The sequence below is a fragment of the Bos grunniens genome, chromosome 20, assembly GCF_055505025.1.
Source record: "Bos grunniens cultivar Pamir isolate PY7600 chromosome 20, Bosgru_T2T1.0, whole genome shotgun sequence".
NCBI classification, from domain to species: domain Eukaryota; kingdom Metazoa; phylum Chordata; class Mammalia; order Artiodactyla; family Bovidae; genus Bos; species Bos grunniens.
The window spans coordinates 594,821-620,086 of record NC_141184.1 but is presented as its reverse complement, the minus strand read 5'-3'; the positions used below and the strand labels follow the sequence as shown (position 1 = coordinate 620,086).

The 25,266-nt window shown below is 65.9% G+C and overlaps 1 protein-coding gene across 4 annotated transcripts in view; it reads left to right on the top strand.

Moving 5' to 3' along the window:
* The window catches only part of SLC12A7 (solute carrier family 12 member 7), a 65,938-nt gene extending 41,215 nt beyond the window's left edge, over nt 1-24,723 (top strand). For 2 of the 4 annotated variants that reach the window (XM_086362416.1, XM_086362419.1), the window contains exons 4-25: nt 1,783-1,929; nt 3,075-3,129; nt 4,385-4,515; nt 4,772-5,013; nt 5,522-5,733; nt 6,720-6,887; nt 8,260-8,358; nt 8,916-8,973; nt 9,274-9,448; nt 9,905-10,023; nt 10,333-10,431; nt 10,810-10,929; nt 11,587-11,691; nt 12,550-12,718; nt 16,418-16,613; nt 16,842-17,011; nt 17,260-17,391; nt 17,902-18,009; nt 18,305-18,483; nt 19,035-19,049; nt 22,944-23,077; nt 23,365-24,723. In XM_086362416.1, the coding sequence (XP_086218542.1) occupies nt 1,783-1,929; nt 3,075-3,129; nt 4,385-4,515; nt 4,772-5,013; nt 5,522-5,733; nt 6,720-6,887; nt 8,260-8,358; nt 8,916-8,973; nt 9,274-9,448; nt 9,905-10,023; nt 10,333-10,431; nt 10,810-10,929; nt 11,587-11,691; nt 12,550-12,718; nt 16,418-16,613; nt 16,842-17,011; nt 17,260-17,391; nt 17,902-18,009; nt 18,305-18,483; nt 19,035-19,049; nt 22,944-23,077; nt 23,365-23,456 (2,925 nt within the window). In that variant the 3' untranslated portion in view covers nt 23,457-24,723. The remainder of the gene's footprint in view (nt 1-1,782; nt 1,930-3,074; nt 3,130-4,384; nt 4,516-4,771; nt 5,014-5,521; nt 5,734-6,719; nt 6,888-8,259; nt 8,359-8,915; nt 8,974-9,273; nt 9,449-9,904; nt 10,024-10,332; nt 10,432-10,809; nt 10,930-11,586; nt 11,692-12,549; nt 12,719-16,417; nt 16,614-16,841; nt 17,012-17,259; nt 17,392-17,901; nt 18,010-18,304; nt 18,484-19,034; nt 19,050-22,943; nt 23,078-23,364) is intronic. The other 2 variants (XM_086362417.1, XM_086362420.1) reach the window with 1 other exon arrangement.
* The last annotated feature ends 543 nt before the right edge of the window (nt 24,724-25,266 follow it).

Genomic DNA, 25,266 nt, shown 5'->3' with positions numbered 1-25,266 from the left:
GCATTGTCTCTGGGACTCTCTCCCAAGATGAGCCGAGCTGCCTGCGGGTCCCCGCGGAGGCCCTGTGTGCACAGGGGAGATCGTGGACTTGTGTCCCGGGCAGGTGGCCCCGGCCTCCGTCCCCCGGGGGCTGGGAGCAGGTGCCGCAGGCTGCCCGGGACCCTCTGCATGATGTGTGGCCGGGTGGGTGGGTTTGCCAGATGCCCCAGCCACCCCACCGAAGACTGAGCGTGGGTCCCTCCAACTGAGGGGCACTGAGCTGGGGCATCCATCCCCCGAAGACGCCTTCTCCAGGGTCCAGGCACCTCTCATGTCCCGGGCCTGGGGACCACTCGGGTTGACCCTTCAAAGCGGCCTCTTTTGCAGTGCTGGGGGCCCTGAGTGGCCTTTCAGGACGGGGCTCTCCTCAGCTGCTGGCCCTGGCTGGGCTGGGGGCTGGCCTTGCATCACCCTCTCGTTTGCTGCCAGGCCGTGAGCCCCCCAGTCCCCCCATATTCCCCCCATAACCACTTTGAATGTCACACGCCGACACTCGGGGTCTAGGCTGTGGGGCCGTCCCAGCTGAGCCCGCCAGGCATCTGACCCACCTCCCTGGCCATCGGTGCCCCCCAGAGTCAACTCCTGGGTCATCTGCTCTGCAGGCGTTCCTGTGTGGCCCACCCAGTCTTCCCCAGAAGCACCCCCCGACTTCCTTTGAGGGGGTGTCTTGGGGCTGGACTGTGTCTCCCCAGCCTCCACGGGATGCCCCGTTTCAAGCAGCCTGACCCCTTTCATGGGAAGTGTTTTTGCAAGCCGGTCCTCCAGATTTTTTCCCCCTTGCTCACCTGAGTTTAAGCTGCTCCCCCCGTTAAACATTCTCTTGTCTTCTCGGCCAGGTGACCCCAGATCCCAAGTGGGCCACCCGACGCTGAGGTCTCGCCGGCCGTCGGCAGGACAGGCTGGCCCCCGGCCCTGACTCTGGGGTCTCGCCGGCCGTCGGCAGGACGGGCTGGCCCCCGGCCCTGACGCTGGGGTCTCGCCGGCCGTCGGCAGGATGGGCTGGCCCCCGGCCCTGACGCTGGGGTCTCGCTGGCCGTCGGCAGGACGGGCTGGCTCCTGGCTCTGTTTTCTGGGTGGCTTCCTGGGCCGTGGTCCGTGCGGGGTCCCAGGCGTTCGCATCACGCGCCCTCCTGCGGTTACCCCTTGGCAGGGCGACCCCTCTACCAAGCTGTGTCTGGGCCCCGTGCGGGCGGGACCCTTGGGAAGGGGTGGCCTGCAGGCAGCACGTGCCCCCCGCCCCCTCGCAGGTCCCCCCCTCGCTGGACCTCCACCTCGTGGTCAGGACCCGGCAGGTGCCTGTCGTGGTTTAGGCCCTGGTGGCTAGTGCCTGGTCCTTCCCCCAACCTCTCTTCCTCCAAGTCGGGGTCTCCTGAGGACCGGGGTGCAGGCATGCTGGGCTATCTCCCCACCTTCTCATAGCGCCCCTAGGAGAGGAGGGTGGAGCCTGCCCCCACCCCTGCTCCGGGTTCTGTCTGAGCCCTAGGCGTCCTCTACCTCCCTGGGGCTTGCGGTCCTGGGGCCCGGGACGTGCACGCGGCTCCTGGGCTGAGGGGAGCCGGCCCGGCCCTGGCAGCCTCTCCGTGTCTTCCCAGGGCCTGGGGCATGCACGCGGCTCCTGGGCTGAGGGAAGCCGGCCCTGGCAGCGTCTCCGTGTCTTCCCGTCCTCTGGCCTCCCTGCAGTCCCGGGGCCCGGGGTGTGCATGCGGCTCCTGCCCGGCCCTGACGGCGCCCGCTCTCTTGCAGAGCCCTGGCATGGGCACCTTCATCGGCGTCTACCTGCCCTGCTTGCAGAACATCCTGGGCGTGATCCTCTTCCTGCGCCTCACGTGGATCGTGGGGGCGGCCGGCGTGCTGGAGTCCTTCCTGATTGTGTCCATGTGCTGCACCTGTGTGAGTGGGGGGGGCGTCGGGGCCCTGTTAGCGTGCCCCCACTTTCACCTGTGCGTGGGGCAGGGGGCTGGCCGTCAGGGTCCACCCGTCGAGACCCCAGCCTCGCCTGTGGGCAGGTCGGCCCTTGGCTGCTGACGGGTGGGCAGGGCTGGGGGCTGGCGGGGTCTCCACAGAAGCAGGGTGAGTGAGTGTCCCTGGACGGTCACCACTGCCGGCCGGCCTGCACTTGCAGCATCTCCCCTGCCTGCTGGGAGCTTCTGGGCATTCCCCGGGGCTCCCATTGGAAGGAGGGGATGCCTGCTGGTGACGTATTCAGACCCGGGTGCACCAGGCCCTCTCAAGTGGCCCCTGGCCCCTGCCCTGCCCCTCCCTCCATTCCTGTGGTGAGGAGGGCCATTCAGCCGCCCTGACCGCAAGCGCCACCAGCCCAAGAGGACCCAGCGGGCAGACGAGTAGGGCCCCCGGCCGCCCCGCGGCAGTGGGGTCGCGCCGTGGTGTTCTGCACTTAGTGTCCCCGGGAGCATCTTTGGAAGAATCTCCCCCAAAACCGACGAAAGCAGGAGACGGAGCAGGGCCTTGTGAACCGGAGTTGCACCCGGCAGGACCCGTCCAGTGGGTCGCCGAGGCCTCACGCCTCCCTGGGCTCTTCCGTCTGGTTTTCAGGTTGTGAAGTGTTGCCTGCCGGCCGCAGGCATGGCCACGTCCCTGTGCAGGTGGTGGGGCTGGAGGCGGCCTGCCCTGGACAGGCTCCCGTGGTCTCCGCCCCACGGTCGGGGGTGCGCAGACAGGGTCCCGGGCACGTCACAGGAAGTGTGCCTCCATGGGGTTCCCCTGCGTCCCCCCAGGAGATAAGCATCTCGATGGGGCCTCTTGCCTCCCACGGGGAGTGGGCACCCACTAGAAACCAGCCCTTCAGTGCAGGAGGGCCTTGAGCCCGGGCACCCCTGGGTGATCCCAGGAGCTTGACGTTGGAGGTCAAGTAGCCAAGGTCCCGAGTGCTCCAGCCATGCGGCCGCCCGGCCCCTCTGTGGTCAGAAGCTGGGAGCTGGCCTGTAGGCGGCCCTGCCCGGGCCTGGCGCCGTCTGCATGCTGAGGTGGCTGTTGGAAACCCTCCGTCTTCTGAGAGGCCCCCTGTTTATCCTCAGACGATGCTGACTGCCATCTCCATGAGTGCGATTGCGACCAATGGCGTGGTCCCAGGTAGGGGAGCTGCGGGCAGCTGGGCGTGGCGGGGCGGGGCTGCGTGGCTCCGAGGTGGACAGGGCTGCGTGGCCACTTCCTGTGACCTTTGCCTACACCCCGGGTGGCCTCAGGCTTCAGTGGCTCAGTGGTGAAGAATCCGTCTGCAGTGCAGGAGACCCGGGTTGGATCCCTGGGTGGGAAGATCCCTGGAGGAGGGAATGGCAGCCCGCTCCAGTCTTCTTGCCTGGAGAATCCCGTGGACAGAGGAGCCTGGTGGCCTGCCGTCTATGGGGTTGCAAAGCGTCGGATGTGACCGAGTGCCTGAAGCACCCTCACCACCGGGTGGCCTCGGGGCAGCAGAGAGTGGTCCCGGGGTGGGAGGGAGCCTGTGTCCTGAGGGGTAGACGGCAGGGAGCTCGCCCTCCAGGGGCCCTGTGGGCAGAGACCCTGCGGTTGAACAGGGAGCCCCCCACCCACCGCGTCCCCACCCCCGGGCGCGTCGGGGCTTCTGTGAGGCCAGGTGGGGTGTGTACCTGTGGTTCATCCCCTGGAGCCCGCACACCCAGGGTCCCTGTGAGACTGGGTTTCTCCTCCGAGACACCTCTGTGGCGTTTCCCATCGTGTTCCCGCTGCCACCCGTGGGTGGGGCTGGTGCCTCACAGGCTGTGGCGTCTCTTTGGCCCTGGATTCTGGCTTCCCACAGATTGTGGTTCTCTTCCCAAGGCGAGTCGTTGCCAGGATTAAACTACACCAGAGTGCCGTGGGGCTGGGGGAGGTGGCCGGGGGTCCCAGGAGGGCCTTATGGGCAGCCCCCCGAGGGGCCTGCCGCTCTTCAGGAGGGGGTGCGCCTTCAGGTGTCCTCCAGGTGCCCCTTGCCACGCACGGTCCCTGGTCGGTGTCCGAGTGGGGTCTCAGCCCGCCAGCAGGAGGACCAGGGACGGGCCAGTAAGCTGGGCGCCCTCACGCCCTGAGGTGAGACGTGGAGCCGATGACTCAGTTTCCTAAACGTTCTCGGGCGAAGTTAAGAGAACGCAGGTGTCGGCCGTCGTGGTCTCGGCCCTGGGCCCTGACCCCCTGCTTGGAGCTGCACCTCCTCAGCACAGCGTCCGAAGTCGGCCGCCCGCTGGGAGGAGGTGCCGGTGGATACCAGGCGGGTCCCTGGCCCGCCTCCGCGCGCCCCGTTCCGGGATGAGCCCGCCTGCCCTGGGAGGCTGGTATTCTCGGCCGGTGGCGCGTGTGTAACCTGCCGTGTCCCGTTCGGCCTGTCTTGCAGCGGGCGGCTCTTACTACATGATATCACGGTCTCTGGGGCCGGAGTTCGGGGGCGCCGTGGGCCTCTGCTTCTACCTGGGCACCACGTTTGCAGGGGCCATGTACATTTTGGGGACCATTGAGATTTTTTTGGTAAGTGCTTTGTTTCGGGCCGGGTTCCTTTGTCCAGCACATCGGTGGCCATCTGATGCCCGTTTGGTGACCCGAGGGTCTGTCCCAGCGGCATCTGCGGGTGTGGGGGCTCATGGGGTGGGGGCGACACCCAGTGCAGAGCCCCTGAGAAGGCCCTCTGGGAGGCACTGGCGCCCCAGCCCCTCCCTGCTCCCGGGGGTCCCCTTGGCAGGGTGGGCGGCCTTCCTGACCTGGTCCTGTGCCCTGTGCCCTGCAGACCTACATCTCACCCGGCGCAGCCATCGTGCACCCTGAGGGCGCGGGGGGTGAGGCGGCAGCCCTGCTGCACAACATGCGCGTGTACGGGACCTGCACGCTGGCCCTCATGGCCACGGTGGTCTTCGTGGGTGTCAAGTACGTGAACAAGCTGGCCCTGGTGTTCCTGGCCTGCGTGGTGCTCTCCATCCTCGCCATCTACGCTGGCGTCATCAAGACCGCCTTCGACCCGCCCGACATCCCGTGAGTCCTCCGCCAGGTCCTGGGGCTGTACCCACTGAGCGTGTCGGCCGGGCTGGGGACCGGGCCGTGTCCACAGCCGTCGGCGCTCTGGCCGGGTGGAGGACGGGCTGGCAGGCCTGGGACCCGTCTGGCGGCACCGCGCTGCTCCCGGCCGAGGCCTGTCCTCCCCGAAGCCCCTGAGCAGGCTCCTTCCTTGTCCCCTTCGGGATTGAAGGCAGCGGCCCTGGTCACGGAGCGAGTGAGCCCCAGTGCCGCCCACACGGGGCTGGTCCAGGGGGCGCCTGGTCCGGGAGGCGCTGGCCCTGAGTCCCCACCCCCGGCTCCTGTGCGCCGCTGTGCACCCGCGGGCGAGCTGTTTGCGCCACGTCAGACGCCCCAGAGCAGAGGGTCACGAGACAGACCGGGGTGTCCCGCTCGTGGACGCAGCTCCTCCCCAGAGACCCCTAAGCCACACTTGGTTACAGAGGGGGACAGTGGGCAGAGGCTTTTCACTGCCCGCCCCTACCAGGGTCTGTCTGCTGGGGAACCGCACGCTGTCCCGACGTGGCTTCGACGTCTGTGCCAAAGTCCACACCGCCAACAACAGCTCAGTGACCACCGCGCTCTGGAGCATCTTCTGCAACGGCTCCACGGACAGCACTTCCTGTGACCAGTACTTTCTCCACAACAACGTCACCGAGATCCAAGGCATCCCGGGCGTGGCCAGCGGTGTCCTCCTGGGTGAGTGTCCCCCCCCATGGGTGAGTGTCCCTCCCTGGTAAGTGTCCCCACCGGGGTGGGTGTCCCCCCCTGGCGAATGTCCCCTCCTGGTGAGTGTCCCCTCCCGTGGGTGAGTGTCCCTCCCTGGTGAGTGTCCCCACCCGGGTAAGTGTCCCCCGCTGGCGAGTGTCTCCCCCTGGTGAGTGTCCCCACCCGGGTGAGTGTCCCCCACTGGCGAGTGTCCCCCCGGTGAGTGTCCCCACCTGGGTGAGTGTCCCCCGCTGGCGAGTGTGCCCCCCTGGTGAGTGTCCCCACCCGGGTGAGTGTCCCCCCCTGGCGAGTGTCCCCCACTGGTGAGTGTCCCCTCCTGGTGAGTGTCCCCTCCCGTGGGTGAGTGTCCCTCTCTGGTGAGTGTCCCCCCCTGGCAAGTGTCCCCTCCTGGTGAGTATCCCCTCCTGGCGAGTGTCCCTTTCTGGGTGAAAGTCCCCCCCAGGTGAGTGTCCGTCCCCTGGGTGAGCATCCCTTCCCTGGGTGAGTGTCCAGTAGGTCTCTGCTGGCTGGGCCTCCACTCCCGCTCCTTGGGACCCTGTCCTTCTGTCCTGCTGGTGGCCTTGTGACTACGTCCCCGGTTGCTGACCCTCTGGGCCCCCCGGGTTAGTGTTCCCCAAGCTTAGATGCCTGGTACGCCGTGGAGGGGGCAGGTCAGGCCTGGCATCGCACTCCCAGCTTTGGGCTTGCGGAGCAGCAGTCTGGGGTTGATGAGGAGGTGCCGGGCGGCCGTCAGGGCGGCGTCAGCAGTCGGGTTAATGTCGGTGCACAGCTGTCGTCCACAATGTCTGGTGTCTTCAGACTCCAGCACTGAAGCCTTTGCTTCGGCCGTCAGGAGACATAATTTTCCCTGGGCTCAGTTGCTCCGAGTCCACATTCCCTGTCCAGGCGGGGTCAGCGCTGGGGAGCTGAGCCCTGGGCGGGTACTGGGGTCTCGTGAGCCGCCCTTGCCCCCGCAGACAACCTGTGGAGCATGTATGCAGACAAGGGGGCGTTCGTGGAGAAGAAGGGGGTGCCCTCAGTGGCCGTGCCAGAGGAGGCCCGAGCCCGCGGGCTGCCCTACGTGCTAACCGACATCATGACCTACTTCACCATGCTGGTCGGCATCTACTTCCCGTCCGTGACCGGTGAGGCCCGGGTCCCAGGGGTCCAGTACACACCCCCCTACTGAGTGGGGGGCCTGGGCAGCTGTGTGGCGTCAGGCAGGTTCGTCCACGCTCTCCTGAGAGGCCAGGCTATTCAGAGAAGCCCTGTGACCGTGGCGTCAGCAGTGGACGCAACGGCTGTCGGAGGCTGCTGTCCTTGTGCATATGAGAGAGTCTGCTGACCTTCCTGGAGGGACTGGGAGACTGCTGTCCTTGTACGCAAGAGAGAGTCTGCTGACCTTTCTGGAGGGACTGGGTTGCAGGCTAGCCCCCACGCCCATGTGCCTGCGTACACACACACACACACACACACGTCCACAGGCTCACGCGTGCATACATGCATGCACACCTACTCTCAGGAAGCCCTCAGCCTGGCCGTGGTCCCCTGGCCCCCCAGCCGACCGAGCAGCCCGTGGTTGCATTTCGGTCCCTGCTGCTCCAGGCTCCCTAGAGCCTGTCCACACACACTGGGGAGGCCGGCCTGCCGGGGGCCGCTCCCCTCCTGCCCGTGGCTCAGAGCCGGGGGAGGACAGACATGTCTCTAGCCTCCCCGTGGAAGTGGGTCATGTCTCACTTAGGCGGTAGTTGGGGTGGGGTCCAGCTCCTTGGGGTCTTTCTCCTGTATTCCTGTCTCCCCGCCTGTCGGTGATGAGGGCATAGGAGCCTCCCCTGTGGGTGTGGGTGTTTCCACGCCCCGTGGCACCACACCCACGGGCTCTGCTCAGGCCACACCTGGGACAGATCACAGGCGCTCAGATCACATGTATCTCCATGAGCACGTGCTCTGAGCTCAGATGGACTTACTCAGAGTGTATGTGCTGGACAGAGCGATGGGGGTGGAGGCGGAGGCTGCTCCCCGCGGGGGGTGAGGGGCTGAGGCTGGGCCACGTGCTGACCCAGGCCTGGCCCGGGGGTGAGTCAGCGTTTGGCAGCGGCCTCCCAGGACTTTCTCACTCCTGGCTGCGGGGATTAACGGCGTTCAGGGGACGAGGTCCGAGCTGGATGCTCACAGAGGCTGGCTCTGGCATTGGCGCCCGGGGCTGAGCCTGGGCTGAGCCATGCTCTGCTCTCTGCTGTGACTTGGTTCATGGCTGGGCGGCTGATCCTGCGGACACTGTGGGGGACCTCAGGGTGCCCACCCACGTGCCCTGCAGTCCCATGGCATGTGGTGAGGTCCAGCCCGGTCTGTGAGGCCCAGCGTGATGACAGCGGCCCTGTGCAGCCTGGGGTCTCTCCTGTGTGTTGTGAGGGAGCCCCCCTGCCTCCCACTGTGCTCAGACTCTGCCCGAAGGGGCTGGGCGGGCACCGTCTCCCAGGTGTGCCCGGGGACCATCACCACCCTCTGCTTCCACAGGCATCATGGCGGGCTCAAACCGGTCCGGGGACCTCAGGGATGCACAGAAGTCCATCCCCACCGGGACCATCCTGGCCATCGTGACCACGTCTTTCATTTGTACCCTTTGAGCCCGGTGTGGGGGCCCAGTGTGGGAGGGTGGGCGGCTGTACCGTCCTCTGCTTGTGGCTGGGCCCTTGGGGCCTCCTCCAGGTGCCCCCCACCCCCTCCTCTAGGTGGCCTCGGGTGGCCCTGACCACACGCCCGCTGTCAGAGGGGCCGGGCTAGCCTCGCCCTGACTCCTGGACTCCAGCCTGGGTTGGTTGAAGAGTGTGGCTTTGCCTGAGAACCAACCGCATGTAGTGAGCACTTAGCTCCATGACGCGTGATCACATGCAGCTACGTGTGTGCTCACACCACGCTTTTGTCCAGCGGGGGTCCCTGGCGTCGCCGTGCTGGTGGGGCCGTTTCTCCCCGAGTTCACCCCTTCCCAGCCGGCGAGGGTTCCCACTTGGTCCCAGCAGTGGTCACACCAAGGGCCAGGCCCGTCCCGACTGACCCGAGGTATCCCGTCCAGGGGGGCCGAGACCCGAGCAGGGGTGGGCAGGCGGGGGGCTGGTGTGAGCCGCCCTGTGGCCAATGTGTTCTGCCCGCTGCGTCCTTGACCCCGGCTGCAGACCTGTCCTGCATCGTGCTTTTTGGGGCCTGCATCGAAGGTGTAATCTTGCGAGATAAGTACGTTTCGTTCACGGCTTCCAGGAGCTCCTGGGCCAGCGCTGGTTTCTTTGATGACTAGTATTGAGACTGGGGAGGGCAGGGTATCCAGCCTCGCGTGTCAGGGTGTCCCAGCGGTCGGTGTGCTGGGGTCGGGCCCGTGCATCCCTCCTGTACTGGAGCCTGGAGCCCGCACCACGACCCTGGGCCCCAGGAGAGCTGGGTGCAGGGGCTCCGGGGGGGCTGTCGCTCCCTCTCGGTGGGTGGGAGTCAGTCTCTGTTCTCAGCCGCCCTCTGGAAGCTTGCACCCCCCGCCCCCAGGTTTGGGGAGGCCCTGCAGGGGAACCTCGTCATTGGTATGCTGGCCTGGCCATCTCCCTGGGTCATCGTCATCGGCTCCTTCTTCTCCACCTGCGGGGCCGGCCTGCAGAGCCTGACCGGGGCCCCGCGGCTGCTGCAGGCCATCGCCCGGGACTCCATCGTCCCCTTCCTGCAGGTGAGTGCCCCCCCATCACGTGTGTGAGACCCCCGGGAAGCCTGCCTCTGAGGGCCCGGGGTCTGCCTCCGAGCGTGAGCGTCGTGATCAAAGGCTGGGAGGGTGCAGGTCCCCACCTCCAGCCTGGCCGCCCCGCCCTGAGCCTGTGCTCTTGTCTCGCTCTGCGTCTGCCTCGGACTTTGGGTTTCCCGTCCCAGACCATGTGCGGGAAGGAGGCAGGGGGCAAAGCTTCCTCCCGGGAGCCACGGTCCCCACGGGGCCCTCCCAGGCTGTGCGCCCAGCCGGCACTCGACGGGAGCCCCGGGCTCCGCGCTCTGGCCTCTCCTCCTGGCTGTGGCTGGGTGGGGTCCATTCTAGTGTTGCAGCCCTGAGGCCTCCTTTGAGCTGAACACAAGCGTCTCGACCTCTTGCCCACACGTGAGTGTTCTTCCGGCGCCCATCCCCTTCTCCGGGCAGGTGTTTGGCCACGGGAAGGCCAATGGGGAGCCCACGTGGGCCCTGCTGCTCACGGCACTCATCTGCGAGACCGGCATTCTCATCGCCTCCCTGGACAGCGTGGCCCCCATCCTGTCCATGTGAGTGGCTGCGGGGGGCTCCTGTTCACGGAGCAGGGGGTGCAGACGAGGCTGGGAGGACCCCCCGGGACCCAGCCCGGCCCTCACGGGAGTGGTGGCTGCAACTGGGAGGACCCCCGGGACCCAGCCCGGCCCTCACGGGAGTGGTGGCCGCAACTGGGAGGACCCCCGGGATCCAGCCCGGCCCTCACGGGGGTGGTGGCCACAGCTGGGAGGACCCCTGGGATCCGGCCCGGCCCTCACGGGTATGGTGGCCACAGCTGGGAGGACCCCCGGGACTCGGCCCTCATGCTGCCGCTCGTGCCCCAGGTTTTTCCTCATGTGCTACATGTTCGTGAACCTGGCCTGCGCCCTGCAGACCCTGCTCCGCACGCCCAGCTGGCGCCCGCGCTTCAAGTACTACCACTGGTGAGCATGCGGAGCTGTTCCTGCCATCCCAGGGGCGTGTTGGGGGCAGCCCTGCCAGGGCCCCAGCCATCCTTCCTGGACCGGGGGTCTCCCAGCCCTGGGGCCCCCCGCCCTTCCTGGACCGGCCGTTCCCCAGCCCCGGGGCCCCCCCGCCCTTCCTGGACCGGGGGTCTCCCAGCCCCGGGGCCCCCCACCATTCCTGGACCGGCCGTTCCCCAGCCCCGGGGCCGCTTCAGCCCTCGGGACGGCCCGGGTGGACGTGCCTCGGCCGGCACCAAGGCTCGGGTCCTTCTGCTGGGGTGGGGCAGGCCTGCAGGGCGGCTGCTCCGGCGCTGGCTGGGGTCTGGGTGGCGAGTGTAGCCCCACTGCTGCCCCCAGGACGCTGTCCTTCCTGGGCATGAGCCTGTGCTTCGCGCTGATGTTCGTCTGCTCCTGGTACTACGCACTGTGCGCCATGCTTATCGCCGGCTGCATCTACAAATACATCGAGTACCGCGGGTGAGCGGGGCCCTGCGTCCTTCAAGTCCGCTCTGGGTCTGTTAGGATCTGTCGTTGGGTTTGTCTGTGTCCCAGTGTAGAAACCAGGCTGTTTTAGCAGTGTGTCTGTGAGCTGTGAGATCCATCTAATAACGACCCTGACGTGTGGTGGATTATAATGTTTCTAAAGGGTTCCCCGTGAGATCCTGAGCGATGGGCGGGTCACTTGCATCTCAGAGCCCCAGGTCCATCACGGGGGCATTTTCCCTGGACACCCTGGCCCCGTCCGGGAGCAGAGGCCTTGGGGAGGTGGGACCTGGGGGCGTCTCGGGCTTGAGGCAATGAGAGGACTCTGGGGGTGCAGCCTGAAGGCCCCGTCCAGCTCTTCCAAGCTTGGAGGGAGGGTCTGGGGGCCTCAACCACTCCCGTAGCCCCCTGCCCCGCCCGCCCTGTTGGCAGCCCCGTGCCGTCCAACGCTGGCGCCAGTGCTGCCGCCCCCCCAACCCCATTCTGCACAGGTCGTCCCCCTCGTCCTGCTGCCCCATTCCTGCCCAGCCCAGGAAGCCCCCCTGTTTGTCACAGAAGCACCGAGAGACCCCCACGGCCCCGGGCTGGCTGACTGCGGTCCACCCGGGTGTGCTGGGGGCCGGGCCTCATCCCTGTGCGCCTCCCCCGCAGGGCCGAGAAGGAGTGGGGTGACGGCATCCGCGGGCTGTCGCTGAACGCCGCCCGCTACGCCCTGCTGCACGTGGAGCACGGCCCGCTGCACACCAAGAACTGGAGGTGAGCTGGCCCCGCCCCGTCCTGGCGTCAGGCCCCGCCCCGTCCTGGCGTCAGGCCCCGCCCCGTCCTGGCGTCAGGCCCCGCCCCGTCCTGGCGTCAGGCCCCGCCCCGTCCTGGCGTCAGGCCTCACGGAGGGAAGGGTGCCCCCCCATTAGGGGCGGTGAGACCGGGAGCCGGGACCACTCACCTGACCATGTTCCCCATCCGGAGGTCTGGCCTCACGGAGGGAAGGGGTGTCCCCCGTTAGGGGCGGTGAGACCGGGAGCTGGGACCACTCACCTGACCGTGTTCCCCATCCTGAGGTCAGGCCTCACGGAGGGAAGGGGTGCTCCCCCCCGTTAGGGGCGGTGGTCCCTGAGCGCCAGGACCACTCACCTGACTGTGTTCCCCATCCTGAGGTCAGGCCTCACGGAGGGAAGGGGTGCCTCCCCCCCCGTTAGGGGCGGTGGTCCCCGAGCGCCAGGACCACTCACCTGACTGTGTTCCCCATCCTGAGGTCAGGCCTCACGGAGGGAAGGGGTGCCCCCCCCCCCCGTTAGGGGCGGTGGTCCCCGAGCGCCAGGACCACTCACCTGACCATGTTCCCTATCCTGAGGTCTGGTCTCACGGAGGGAAGGGGTGCCTCCTCCCTTTAGGGGCGGTGAGACCGGGAGCCAGGACCACTCAGCCGGCCGCCCAGCTCGGGTCTGATCTCTGGTCAGGGCGTTGGGTGCAGGGGGTGAGCAGAGCTAGATGGGGCCCCACCGTGGATGGAAGGGGCCTGCCCGCCTCCCCACTCCTGGGAGGGGCAGCCCCCTGGAACCTGGGCTCTCCCTGGTTGGTGCTGCGATGCCGCGGTAACGCCCCCCCGCCCCCCAGGCCCCAGGTGCTGGTCCTGCTGAACCTGGACGCCGAGCAGCGCGTGAAGCACCCCCGCCTGCTCTCCTTCACCTCACAGCTCAAGGCTGGCAAGGGCCTGACCATCGTGGGCTCCGTGCTGGAGGGTACCTTCCTGGACAAGCATGTGGAGGCTCAGCAGGCCGAGGAGGTGGGCTGCCTGGCATGGGGGGAGTGGGCGGCCCCACCAGTGTTTCCACGCGCGCCTGCCACCATCCCTTGGGTTGTTCTGTTCTTGTTTCCAAGCAGGTGTGGTTTCTGAGTTTGAACCGGCAGGGAGGGAAGACTTAGAGTACACACCCTGAGGCCTTGGGCGGGGCCAGGCCAGGGCTCTGATGGGCTGGGCAGGGCAGAGGGCAGGGCTGAACGCTGCCCCCAGGGCAGGACTCTGAGTGGGCAGGACCGGCTCGAGTTCCCTCTGTTCCGCTTCAGGGCCTGTTCAGAGAGGGCCACTGGGGCCATCCAGCATTCTGTCCTCCGACTTTGACTCAGATGGGCACAGCCCGGCCGCAGGGTGTGGGCTGCCATGGGTGCCCTCGTCTGCTGTCCCCACATGTGGGCTGTCTGTGGGTCTGGCTTAGCCCTGCCGTCCCTGTGTTTATAAACCAGGCTGCTCTTGGAGGTCCTCCAGAGTGCCTGGGGGCGGCCCAGCCTCTTGGAGGGTCGCAGCCCATGTATCTTGAGGCGTCTACCCCCTTCCTCAGCAGTGGGACAAGCAGCCCCAGGGACCCGTCCAGGGGCCAGTGCCTCTGACGCAGGCTGTTGGGGACATGTTGAGGCCTCTTCCTTGTCTGCAGGGGCTCCAGCTGTCCTCTCTGGGGTCATCGTGACCCAGGGGTTTGACACGGCAGCTGTTGATGTGAGCTGTGGATGTAGACGCCACGGTCATGGCCGTGACCTTGGGCATGACACCGAGGTCATGGCCGTGAGCCTGGGTCATGGCTGTGGGCCGTGGGCGCAGACACCAGGGTCGTGGCCGTGGGCCGTGGGTTTGCACCCCGGGGTCGTCTGTGACTGTGGGTGTGGACACTGGGTTTGTGGACGTGATCCTGGGTGTGCACCCTGGGGTCGTCTAACTGTGGATGCGGACACTGGGTTTGTGGCTGTGATCCTGGGTCATGGCCATGGGCGCGGACACCGGGGTCGTGGCCGTGGGCCGTGGGTTTGCACCTGTCGTCTGTGACTTTGGGTTAGACACTGGGTTTGTGGCTGTGACCCTGGGTCATGGCTGTGGGCCACGGGTGTGGACACTGGGGTCGTGGCCGTGGGCCGTGGGTGTGCACCCCGGGGTCGTCTGTGACTGTGGGTGTGGACACTGGGTTTGTGGACGTGATCCTGGGTGTGCACCCCGGGGTCGTCTGTGACTGTGGGTGTGGACACTGGGTTTGTGGACGTGATCCTGGGTGTGCACCCCGGGGTCGTCTGTGACTGTGGGTGTGGACACTGGGTTTGTGGACGTGATCCTGGGTGTGCACCCCGGGGTCGTCTGTGACTGTGGGTGTGGACACTGGGTTTGTGGACGTGATCCTGGGTGTGCACCCCGGGGTCGTCTGTGACTGTGGGTGTGGACACTGGGTTTGTGGACGTGATCCTGGGTGTGCACCCTGGGGTCGTCTAACTGTGGATGCGGACACTGGGTTTGTGGCTGTGATCCTGGGTCGTGGCCATGGGCGCGGACACCGGGGTCGTGGCCGTGGGCTGTGGGTATGCACCCTGGGGTCGTCTGTGACCGTGGGTGCGGACACCGGAGCGTGGTGTGGGTTTGACCCCAGGTCACGGTCACGATCCTGGTGCGGATGCCGTGTGTCATCCTCTCCGGCAGATCAGCTCCAAGTGTTGGCGCTGTCTTCTGGAGCCCCTGCGTCTGGTGTGAAGACGCTCCAGACCCGATCCCCACACCAGGGTGGGGGCCGGCTTTGTGCTCAGAGTGCCGGGTGGCCTCCAGCTGCACTCGTGCGGGGCCGCGTGCCGGAGAGCGTCTTCTCTGTGACCGTGGCCCCTTTGGCCCCCCAGTGTCTCTGGGGACGGGTGGGGAGGTGGGCGTCTGGCCCAGCACTGAAGGGGTTGGGGTCAGAGCTCAGTGCCGCCTGAAACGACACCAGCACAGCTAGATTCACACCCCTCCTTCCAGACCTGGGGGCATCACCCACGTGTTTCTCCGGCCCTTCCTTGGCTGTTGTTTTTAAACAAACGACTTGGGGGAAGTACTGTTCCGCGTACTCATTTTGCTTTTAACCATTGTTCTCCCAGTTGGCCAGATGCTTGTGGTGTTTTAACAAAGACCGCACAGGGCTCCTTTTCTGGATGAGCTCTGAGTTCTGTTCTGTGGAATCCGCTGTCCTTGGCATGGGGGTGGTTCCCGACACCCCTGAGGCCGGGCAGAGTTGCAGTTCTCGTCTCTGTGATGGTTTATGAAGAGGCGGGCCACCCCACTCGGGTGCTCAGCCGTCTCTACCTGGAGGGCCCTGCCCCATCCCAAGCCGGTGGCTGGATCCTGGCGCTGCTGGGGGTCACCCCAGCTGTCTGGTAGGGGTGGAGCTCAGCCCCGTGTGGATTCCCCAGGGGAGGGGCTGGTGGAAGCGCTCACGGGGGCTCAGAGCGTGAGGACCGCGGGCAGGCCATGGTCGAGTGCTCCAGGTTTGCTGTGCTGGACGCGCCTGCTGGATGCGCCCACGCGGCTTTGCAGGCAGAAGCCTGGGCAGTGCTCATGGGCCTGCCTGGACACGTTACGTGTCAGCCCGTTCGTGGAAGCGGCGGCCTTGCTGGGTGGGGGGCCCTGCTGGTTCTGGGGAGATGGAGCGACCTACATCAGATGATCCAGTGAGTGGAGGGCCGTCCGGGTGTGGGGGAGCATGGGTGAGGCTGGTCTCCTGGGGCAGAAGAGCTCACCGTGGACCCTCAGGCTCAGCGTGGGGCTGCTGTCTGAAGCCCTGGAGCGCTGCTGCTCGGAACCCCACGGGGGCTCCTCGAAGCCCCAGCACAGGTCCGCATTCCTGCCCGTGATCGGGAAAGCCATTGGTCTCAGAGCTGGAATGTGTGGCCTTTGAGCCCCTCGAGCAGGGAGGCCAAGCCCCCAGACTGGTCTCCGGGAGCGTATGTCCAGGGGTTCTGAGCGGCGGTGCAGCTGCACTGAGGCGGCCCTGGGCCACGTCCCAGCTGCTGGGACCCTTGCAGGTGGTCGCTTACGTCTGGGCTGTCGAGGGGGCCGTGCTGCCGAGGGGAGACGTGTTGGTGAGAGTTCCCTGGGTGTCCGTCACAGGTGCCCACAGCAGGGGCTCAGGATAAGTGAGGTTGGCTGTCTCGGTTCTGAGGCCAGAGGCCCAGCGTCCAGGCCTTCTTCGCGGGGCTGTGCTCCTACTCGGGCGGGGCCCACGCCAGGCCCCTGAGTTTGGACAGAAGGCCTCCCGTGGTCCGTGAGTGTATGGCCTCCTTGGGCATCGAGCTGCCGTCGGGGGCTGGCGTGCGGTCCAGGAGGCCGGCCTGTCCCTCCTGAACCGCCGGCTTCGCAGGCTTCCAGGAGGAGCCATTGGGCCCCACGCGTCCTGGCCTGGCCCCCAGGAAGCAGGAGCGGGGGCAGGGTGTCCGCGCGCGGGGGTGGGTGGGCCGTGACCGCACGGTCCCAGTGATGACCTTTGCCCCCGCGCTCCCGTGGGCGCGTGCACGCACATGTGCTCACGGCACACAGGCAGCGCCGAGCACACCGAGCCCTGGCCTGGGCTCCATCCGCTCAGCCTCCAGCCTCTGTGTGTGAGGCTGTGACGTCTGTGTGGAAGCTGCCCGGCGCCCGGGCTGGGGGTGACGGGGTGCCTCCAGCCCCCCGCTGACCGCCGCTCGCCTGCCCGTGTCGCAGAATATCCGGGCCCTGATGAGTGCCGAGAAGACCAAGGGCTTCTGCCAGCTGGTGGTGTCGTCCAGCCTGCGGGATGGCACGTCGCACCTCATCCAGTCGGCCGGCCTGGGGGCCATGAAGCACAACACGGTGCTGGTGGGCTGGCCTGGGGCCTGGAAGCGGGAGGACAACCCCTGCTCCTGGAGGAACTTCGTTGGTGGGTTCGCGGCCCCCGCCCCGCTCGGAGAGGGGCTCATGGTTCCCGGGGAGTGGGGGGCCGGGGGCGGTTCCAGGCCGGCCGCCCCAGCTGCAGGGTGGTGAGCTTGAGGGCCCTGCCCCCCAGGGGCTGCACTTGGACCCCAGCCCACCCCCACCCGGCTGCTCCCAGCGGCCCCAGGCGGCTGGGTCCTGTGGCCCCGTGACCCATGACCGCCCCTCCCTGCAGACACCGTGCGTGACACCACGGCCGCACAGCAGGCCCTGCTGGTGGCCAAGAACGTGGACCTGTTCCCTCACAACCAGCAGCGCTTAAGCAGTGGGCACATCGACGTCTGGTGGATCGTCCACGACGGGGGCCTGCTCATGCTGCTGCCTTTCCTGCTGCGGCAGCACAAGGTGGGGGGCAGGGGGTGGCATGCGGGCGGAGGGGCGCAGGGGGAGGCCACACAGGGAGGCCCGCAGGGTCGGGAGGAGCAGGGTTTACATGGGGGCAGGGCTCATGGAGGGTGGGGTCACCGGAGGCTGGGCTTGTGGGGGTGGGGTTGCCCGAGGGTGGCGTCATGGGGGTGGGGTCACTGGGGGGTGGGGTCGCCCAGGCTGGGATCCGGGTGGCAGCACGCAGGAGTGACGGCCCCGCCCCCCAGGTGTGGAGGAGGTGTCAGATGCGCATCTTCACGGTGGCCCAGGTGGACGACAACAGCATCCAGATGAAGAAGGACCTGCAGACCTTCCTGTACCACCTGCGGATCAGCGCCGAGGTGGAGGTGGTGGAGATGGTGAGGGCCGGTGGGCGCTGGGCAGGGCCTCCGATCCCCACAGCCCCTGTCGAGTCGTCCCCGGCATCCATCCTGAGCTCCCGGACGGCTGCGTCTCAGGCTCTCTCTGTCCCTGTGGGCTTGGCTTCAAGGAGGGCTGGGTGGCTTGCAGCGAGGCCCTCAGTGTAGCTTTGGCTGAAGCCTTCCCTGTGGGTGGCTGGGCTGTGAGTTCGCCGTGGGAAGACTCAGCTGCACTGAACGTGACCGTGGGACCGGCCGCTAGTCGGGATCCGAGCGCCGTGGCCAGCGAGAGGCTCCCGTCGGTCCTGTGCGGGCGGGTGGCCTGTGTCCAGAGCCGGGTGGTCCTCACTCCTCGAGGGCCTCTCACGTGTCCGAGACCGTGGCTCCGGGAAGGGCGAGGTGTTCAGTCGTGACGTCTCGGGGTGGGCCCGCCGGAGCCAGGCTCTGCGCCCACAGGGGCCACGGCCTGTGGTCGGGGGCGGGGGTCAGCCTCATGCTCCGGGCCCACAGGTGGAGAGCGACATCTCGGCCTTCACTTACGAGCGGACACTGATGATGGAGCAGCGGTCGCAGATGCTGAAGCAGATGCAGCTGTCCAAGACGGAGCGGGAGCGGGAGGTGAGTGGGCTCTGAGGTCTCTGGTGCGTTTCGCCTCCACGCCTGGCCCTTCCCCTTCCCATCCCCCTCCCGCCTCTGCCGTGGTCAAGGTCGTGCCCTCATGGGCCTGGGCTCAGGGGCCATGTCGCTGTGTCCGTCTTGGGTCCTTGGGGCCGGCTGGCTTCTCTCTCCACAGGGGTTGGCTCCCGTCCTGGAGGGCGTCGCAGCCCCGGGCCAGCACCGCGCTCTCGGGAGCTGCGTGTGCCCGCGATTGTGCGGGCTGGTGAGTGAGGCTGTGCTTCCCTGCCCCCGCTAGGCTCAGCTGATCCATGACAGGAACACGGCCTCGCACTCAGCCATGGCCGCCAGGGCCCAAGCCCCATCCACACCCGACAGGGTGCAGATGACCTGGACGAAGGAGAAGCTGGTTGCTGAGAAGCATCGGAACAAGGACGCCACCGTGTCCGGGATCAAGGACCTCTTCAACCTGAAGCCGTGAGTGTCACGCTGCCCCGACCGCAGCTGAGGGGCCCCCCGCTGTCTGTTAGGAGCCGCAGCCCACACAGCCCGTGAGTGGGAGGGGGCTGGGCCAGCCTAGGGCGCAGTTAGCGGGGATGCTGGGGAGAAGGCCGGTGAGGCTGCCGTTGATGTTCCTGGTGGGGGTCCCAGCATCCAGAGGTCAGGGCCAAGCCCCAGTGGGGACCCTTCGAGCTGCCCTTCCGCCTGGGGCCCACGCCCTGTGTGGCTCACGGCTGCGGCGTTGAGCTGAGAGCCCTGGGGCTGGCCCCATCACAGTGCGCGGTGTGGCTGGACCTGGGAGACGGGGGGGTCCTGGGTGGGAGGCCAGGACAGCGTCTGCAGAGTCTTGGGCGATGGAGCTGAGCCACGGAGCCCTACTGGTCACAGGATCCGGGGGTCCGAGGGGCCCGTCCCTTCGAGAAGGACCCTGTCAGCTGAGAAGGGTGGCCTGGCGGAGCTAGTAGCTGTGCGACACGTGCTGTGTGTTCTCCTGAAGTAACACACTCTCTGTTTTCTCTCCCGTGTAGTGAATGGGGAAACCTGTAAGTCGCCCCCTTACCCCGGACCTCGTAGACGTGGTTGCCTGGCATGCGCTGCACGCACAACCCCCGTGAACCGCGTGTGCATGTCCGAGTGTGTACACAGCCCCGTGTGTGTGCAGGGCCCAGTGTGTGGGTGCTTCCGTGAGTATGTGTGTGTGCCTGGCCTTGTGCATGCGTGTGTCCCTGTATATTTACTTGGCCCCACGTGTGGGTCAGTGTGCACATGTGCAGCCCCATGTGTGGGTATGCTCGGTCCTGTGTGTGTGCATGTCTGTGTACATGTGCCTGGCCTGTGTGTGTGTCTGTGTGTATGCGTGTCTGTGTGTGCATACATGTGTCTGTGGCTATGTGCCTGGCCCGTGTGTATGTCTGTGTGTGTGTGTACTTGTATGTCCATGATGTATATATACATCTGGTCTGTGTGCGTGCATGTCCATGTGTGCCTGCGTGTCCGTGTACATGTGCCTGGCCTCTGTGTGTGCGTGTCCATTATGTACTTGTGCCTGGCCTGTGTGCGTGCTCGTGTGTGTGTGTGTGTGTGTGTGCATGTCTGTGTACGTGTGCCTGGCCTGTGTACATATCTGTGTATATCTACGTGTCTGTGTACATGCGCCTAATCTGTGTGTGCGTGTCCGTGTACTTGTGCCTGGCCTGTGTGCGTGCTCGTGTGTGTGTGTATGTCCGTGTACGTGTGCCTGGCCTGTGTGCATATCTGTGTATATCTGCGTGTCCGTGTACATGCTCCTGATCTGTGTGTGCGTGTCTGTGTACTTGTGCCTGGCCTGTGTGCGTGCTCATGTGTGTGTGTGTATGTCCATGTACGTGTGCCTGGCCTGTGTACGTATCTGTGTATATCTGTGTGTCCGTGTACATGCTCCTGATCTGTGTGTGCGTGTCCGTGTACTTGTGCCTGGCCTGTGTGTGTGCATGTCCATTATGTACTTGTGCCTGGCCTGTGTGCATATCTGTGTATATTTGCGTGTCCATGTACATGCTCCTGATCTGTGTGTGCGTGTCCGTGTACATGTGCCTGGCCTGTGTGTGTGCGTGTATGTGTCCATTATGTACTTGTGCCTGGCCTGTGTGCGTGCTTGTGTGTGTGTATGCATGTCCGTGTACGTGTGCCTGGCCTGTGTACATACCTGTGTATATCTGCGTGTCCGTGTACTTGTACCTGGCCTGTGTGCGTGCTTGTGTGTGTGTGTGTGTGTGCATGTCCTTGTACATGTGCCTGGCCTGTGTACATATCTGTGTATATCTGCGTGTCCGTGTACACGCGCCTGATCTGTGTGTGCGTGTCCGTGTACATGTGCCTGGCCTGTGTGTGTGCGTGTCCATTATGTACTTGTGCCTGGCCTGTGTGCGTGCTCATGTGTGTGTGTGTGTGTGTATGTCTGTGTACGTGTGCCTGGCCTGTGTGCATATCTGTGTATATCTGCGTGTCCGTGTACATGCGCCTGATCTGTGTGTGTGTCCCCGTGTACTTGTGCCTGGCCTGTGTGTGTGCGTGTCCATTATGTACTTGTGCCTGGCCTGTGTGTGTGCACGTATGTGTCCATTATGTACTTGTGCCTGGCTTGTGTGCATGCTTGTGTGTGTGTGTGTGTGTATGTCCGTGTACATGTGCCTGGCCTGTGTGCATGTCTGTGTATATCTGTGTGTCTGTGTGCACGCACCTGATCTGTGTGTGCGTGTCCGTGTACATGTGGCGCTCCCCCACCCTGGCTTTCCGTAATTTCCTGTTTAGTTTGCTCCCTCTGGCCAGAGCCGCTCGGGGCGCATACCCAAAATTTCTTCTCCGGGTAGCACGTGAGCACCGGGCCAGGGTGGCCTGAGAGGCTCTGCGGAGGAGCGGAGGCTGGCTGTGCCCGAAGCTGCAGTGATTGTTTACCCATGTCCCTCGGGGCCAGGGGTTCGGGCTCTGCGTTCCGGCTCAGCTGGATAGCATGTCCTCCCGTCTGCCTGGCGCCGGGCACACCTTGCCCCCAGGAAGCGGCACCTTCAGTCTCAGGGGCAGGGGTGTGGGTGAACCTCTGGAGCTGGGGCTCCAGGCTGGGGGTGCTGTCTCTGCCTCTGTCTGCCCTGGCCCCCTGTGACTTCCGGGCTGTCTTCCCTCCCTCGGGAGCCCTGGCCACTTGCCCTGCAGAGCCATGGATTTCGGGGCTGCACTTCCAGCCCCTAAATCCGAGTGGACTGCACAGAGGGGACAGGACCCACAGACGAGCTGGGAGCACAGGGCCGAACACTTGCCTGCTGTTCTCTTGTGAATTTAAAGTGCCCTCCATGCAAAGCCTCCTGACTGAAAAACAAAAACAAGTCTGCGGACACAGAGGCGGGCGTCCCCGCAAAAGGCGCTGTGAGCCCTGGGCCCACACCCTGTGTGTGCCCGGTGGGTGAGCAGGATGCCTGGGAGGCGGGCTCAGGGACAGGGCCTCCCCCCGGGCGCCTCCTTGGAGTCGGCTGGAGGGACTCCCGGAAGGTGGGCGGTAAGCCTGTTGATGACACGTGCCTGCCCCAAGGGGGGCTCCCTGGGCCCCGTGAACTGGGTGTGTGGTCACCGGTGTCCTCCGGGCCACCATCCGGAGCGAGGATCTGGTCTCCAGCTCTGTGCCCAGGCTGGCCATGAGTCCTCCACCGTGCATCCAGCTGCCCGCCCCCCACCTGAGCCACAGCACTGGCCTGAGTGCCCTCCCTGCCAGGCTCAGCTCCCGGCTGTCCATCCCCGTCTGTGGCCTCACAGCTGGTCTCTGTTCGCGTCCTGGACACTCAAGGGCTGCCTGTACTCCACTCTCCACGGGGCCTGTCATCTGGGAGGCGTGGGCCTGTCTGGCCCCAGACTCCTGAGTTTTAGATTATATGTTTTCAGACCCTTAACCCAGAGAGACCCTTTGATATCACGTGCACATTCCTGGAGTCATTGCCCCCAAACACACTAGTAATTGTGGTCCATCCTGGCAACTAATTCATGGTTCTTGTAACAAAAGACCCCCGACTGCCGTGGACAGGCCCAGCCTGTAATTTTATCAGACAAAATTGGAGAGAGGAAGCCAAGAGCTCCATTTCCCTGCTTCCCTCCTGGTAATTGGCGGCTGTAATTGGCTTCATTTGGCCGAAGGGCTGTGTTGATCAAAGGCTGTGGTCCACGATTCCTCCGTGGGCCTTTCCCTGACCCCTCGTGGGGCGGCCTCTGTCTGCCCACTTCTCTCAGTTCGGGCCGTGGGTGACCTTCATGCTGTGTCTCCCATGCGTGGCCCCGGAGTTGGCAGAGGTGCCCGAGCGCCCAGCACACGGAGCTGCTGGCGCCATGAGGCAGCTGGGGTGCGCTCCCATGCATCCTGGAAGGCGGCTTGCTGGGGGGTGCCCAGGAGGGCGGGGGGCATCCCCAGGCCCACTCCCCTGGGGACCCTCCCTCAGGTCCCCCGTGGCTGCTCCATCCGCTCCTGAGGAATGGAGACGGGGCGGGCCAGGAGGACATGGGCACAGGGTCCGGTCTCCGCGGGCGGGGGGCCCTGTTCCAAGACCTCCGGCCTCGGGAGCAGGTGGAGGGCCAGGCCCCCCCTTACTCGCCCTCTGCCTGGCCCTCTGGACCCCAGCCCATGTCAGAAAGAGCGAGGGGCAGCCTTTAAGGCTGACCCAGCCCCGGGCAGGGGTCTCCATGGGAGACGCCCCGCGAGCTGGCGGGCTGCCCCATACCATCCCGCAGCTGTGCTCGGAGCACAGAATCCAGCTCCCCCCGGGCTTCGTCACAGCCCCCCGTGGACTCAATTCCCCTGGGGTGCTCTGTGCGGCGGGTCAGACCTGTGCCCACCCGCCCTTTCTGATGGGAGCCAAGCAGGCCTGAGCCCGGGGCCCGGGATGCGGCTGGAGGTGCCGAGTGAGTGTCTTCCTCCCCAGGAACCAGTCCAACGTGAGGAGGATGCACACGGCTGTGAGGCTCAACGGCGTCGTCCTCGACAAGTCACAGGATGCCCAGCTGGTCCTCCTGAACATGCCGGGGCCCCCCAAGAACCGGCAGGGGGACGAGAACTGTATCCTTCGCTGGCACTGTCCCCGTGGGGTGGGTCACGCTGCGCTGCCCCCTGCTCAGCGGAGGAGCCCTTGCTGTGGGCTGAGGGGTGGCCTGGGCAGCCCAGGATGTGGGGTCCTGGTGGACAGACAGGGCCCCTTCCCCTCCCCCAGTCTCCCACCCCGAAGTACCTGGGTCCCAGCTTTCTCCACCTCCGGCCAAGTCCCGACGATGCAGCTCGCGGGGAGTCGGGGGCGCCCTTCGCGTTTGTGTGGGGCCGGCTGCGTCCTTAACTCGGCCCCACTGCAGATATGGAGTTCCTCGAGGTCCTGACCGAGGGGCTGAACAGGGTGCTGCTGGTCAGGGGCAGCGGCCGGGAGGTGGTCACCATCTATTCCTAGTGCCCTGACCCCGCGGGCCGGCCGGGCAGGTGCGCCGATGGAGCCGCAGAGAGCCCTGACCGGCGCTGACATCCCATGGAAGTCGCTAGAATGCCCCCAGGCGCGCCTGTCCAGGCCGAGCGCCGGCATGCACTCAAGCTTTGCTTGTGTCCACCCCCCGGGCTCCTCCCCCCAGGAGGCTGGCAGAGACTGAACGCAGCGGCCACCTCGTGTGGCCCAACGAGGTGGGAAGCCCCCGGACGGACACTCAGAACTGACTCCCCGAGGTGGGAAGCCCCCAAACGGACTCTCACAACTGACGCCCCGAGGCAGGAAGCCCCCGGACAGACTCAGAGCTGACTCCCCAGCTGGGCCTTTGGGCTGATGTGCACTTAGGGTTACTCTGAGCCCTGGCCCCAGGTGCCCACGAGGAGCCGCACAGACCCTGGGTGGCCCTGGGCGCGGGGTCTCCCCAGCTGCAGCCCTGCCTGGGTTTAGGCTCCAGGAAACGGCAGGCGACGGCGGGGACGCCTTCGGGATCTGGAGCCCCGCACACGCGAGCGTCTGACGCACGCTTGCTCCGGCGACCCCGGTTCCCACTGCTCATGCTGGAGGGGGTCGGGCCGCGGCCAAGGCACCCAGCCGCACTTGGAGCACTGACAGGTGGCCCCGGGCCGCGTGCGCGACGCCCTCCGATGGCTGGCCTGTGTCTGCACTTTGCACACGCCGTCACACCCACTGTGTGTTGTTGGAGTACCTTGTGTGCCTCACTTTTCCTTACGGCTTATTTATTTATTTAAACACTGAGGGGCGGGGGGTTCACTGGTAAAAGCTGTCCGTACAGAGATCGCTTCAATGGAAGGGGCCCGAAATGGCCCAGCCTTGCTGTCACTGGCTTCTGTGGGCTCCCAAGGAATCGGCCTGGTCCGCGGACATCAGGTCAGGCGGGGGCTAAGCTTCCGGACATGCCCAAGGGGTTGTTGGGCAGCGTGCAGCGGCCACAGCTGGTGCCAAATGCCGCGGGTGGGCGGGGGTCTGGTTCAGGGCTAAGTTGGGCAGTGAAACCCAGCCCAGTGGCTTCCGGCCACCTCCCACATCTGGGGAGGGCCCGCGGGTCCCGCTCCTGAGTCCTGTGGCCCCGGCCGGCGTGGGCCTGTCTGTGTCTTCACCAGCGGCCTTTCCACTGTCAACTGTGGAACCGCAAGCCATTTAGAGTTGATTTCTTGTTTCCCTTTTTGAGGTTCTTTGTATCATTTTGTTAGCAGAATAAAGTTGTATAGAACCCGAATGTGTTGAAGGATGTCGTGTGACTCTTTCAGCCGAGAAGTGAAACACTCAGCTGCCTGCTGCTTCTCTTGGAGTTGACCTCAGGTCTGATCAGCAGGGCACACCCAGGTGCTGGAAGAGCGACTGCGTGAACTGGCTGAAGTAAAGACAGAGACCAGAGCGACCACAGCGGGTACGGGGGCTGAGCTGTCCCAGACCCGGGTGGGCAGCCCGGCCATGAGGTCCTGCTGTGTGCTGGGGTGACTCCACCTGTAATCCCCCCACAGCAGAATCAGGAGAGAACCGTGACGAGGGGCCCTCTGTTCGGACATGTGGGCTGGGGCTGCAACAGCCCTCCCACCCAAGACAGGGACCCAAGGGAGGGAGACCAGAAGGTGCTGCCCAAACGCAGAGACCGCTGGGGCCGCTGTTGCCGCTTCTCGGGGTTAAGCCGGGTGACCCGGCCGTTCTGCTGGTGGACACGATAGCTGGTGGACACGGACTCCACAAAGGCGTGGCCGAGCGTGTCCCTCCTCACTGAGCCATCCCCACGTGGGAGCACGGG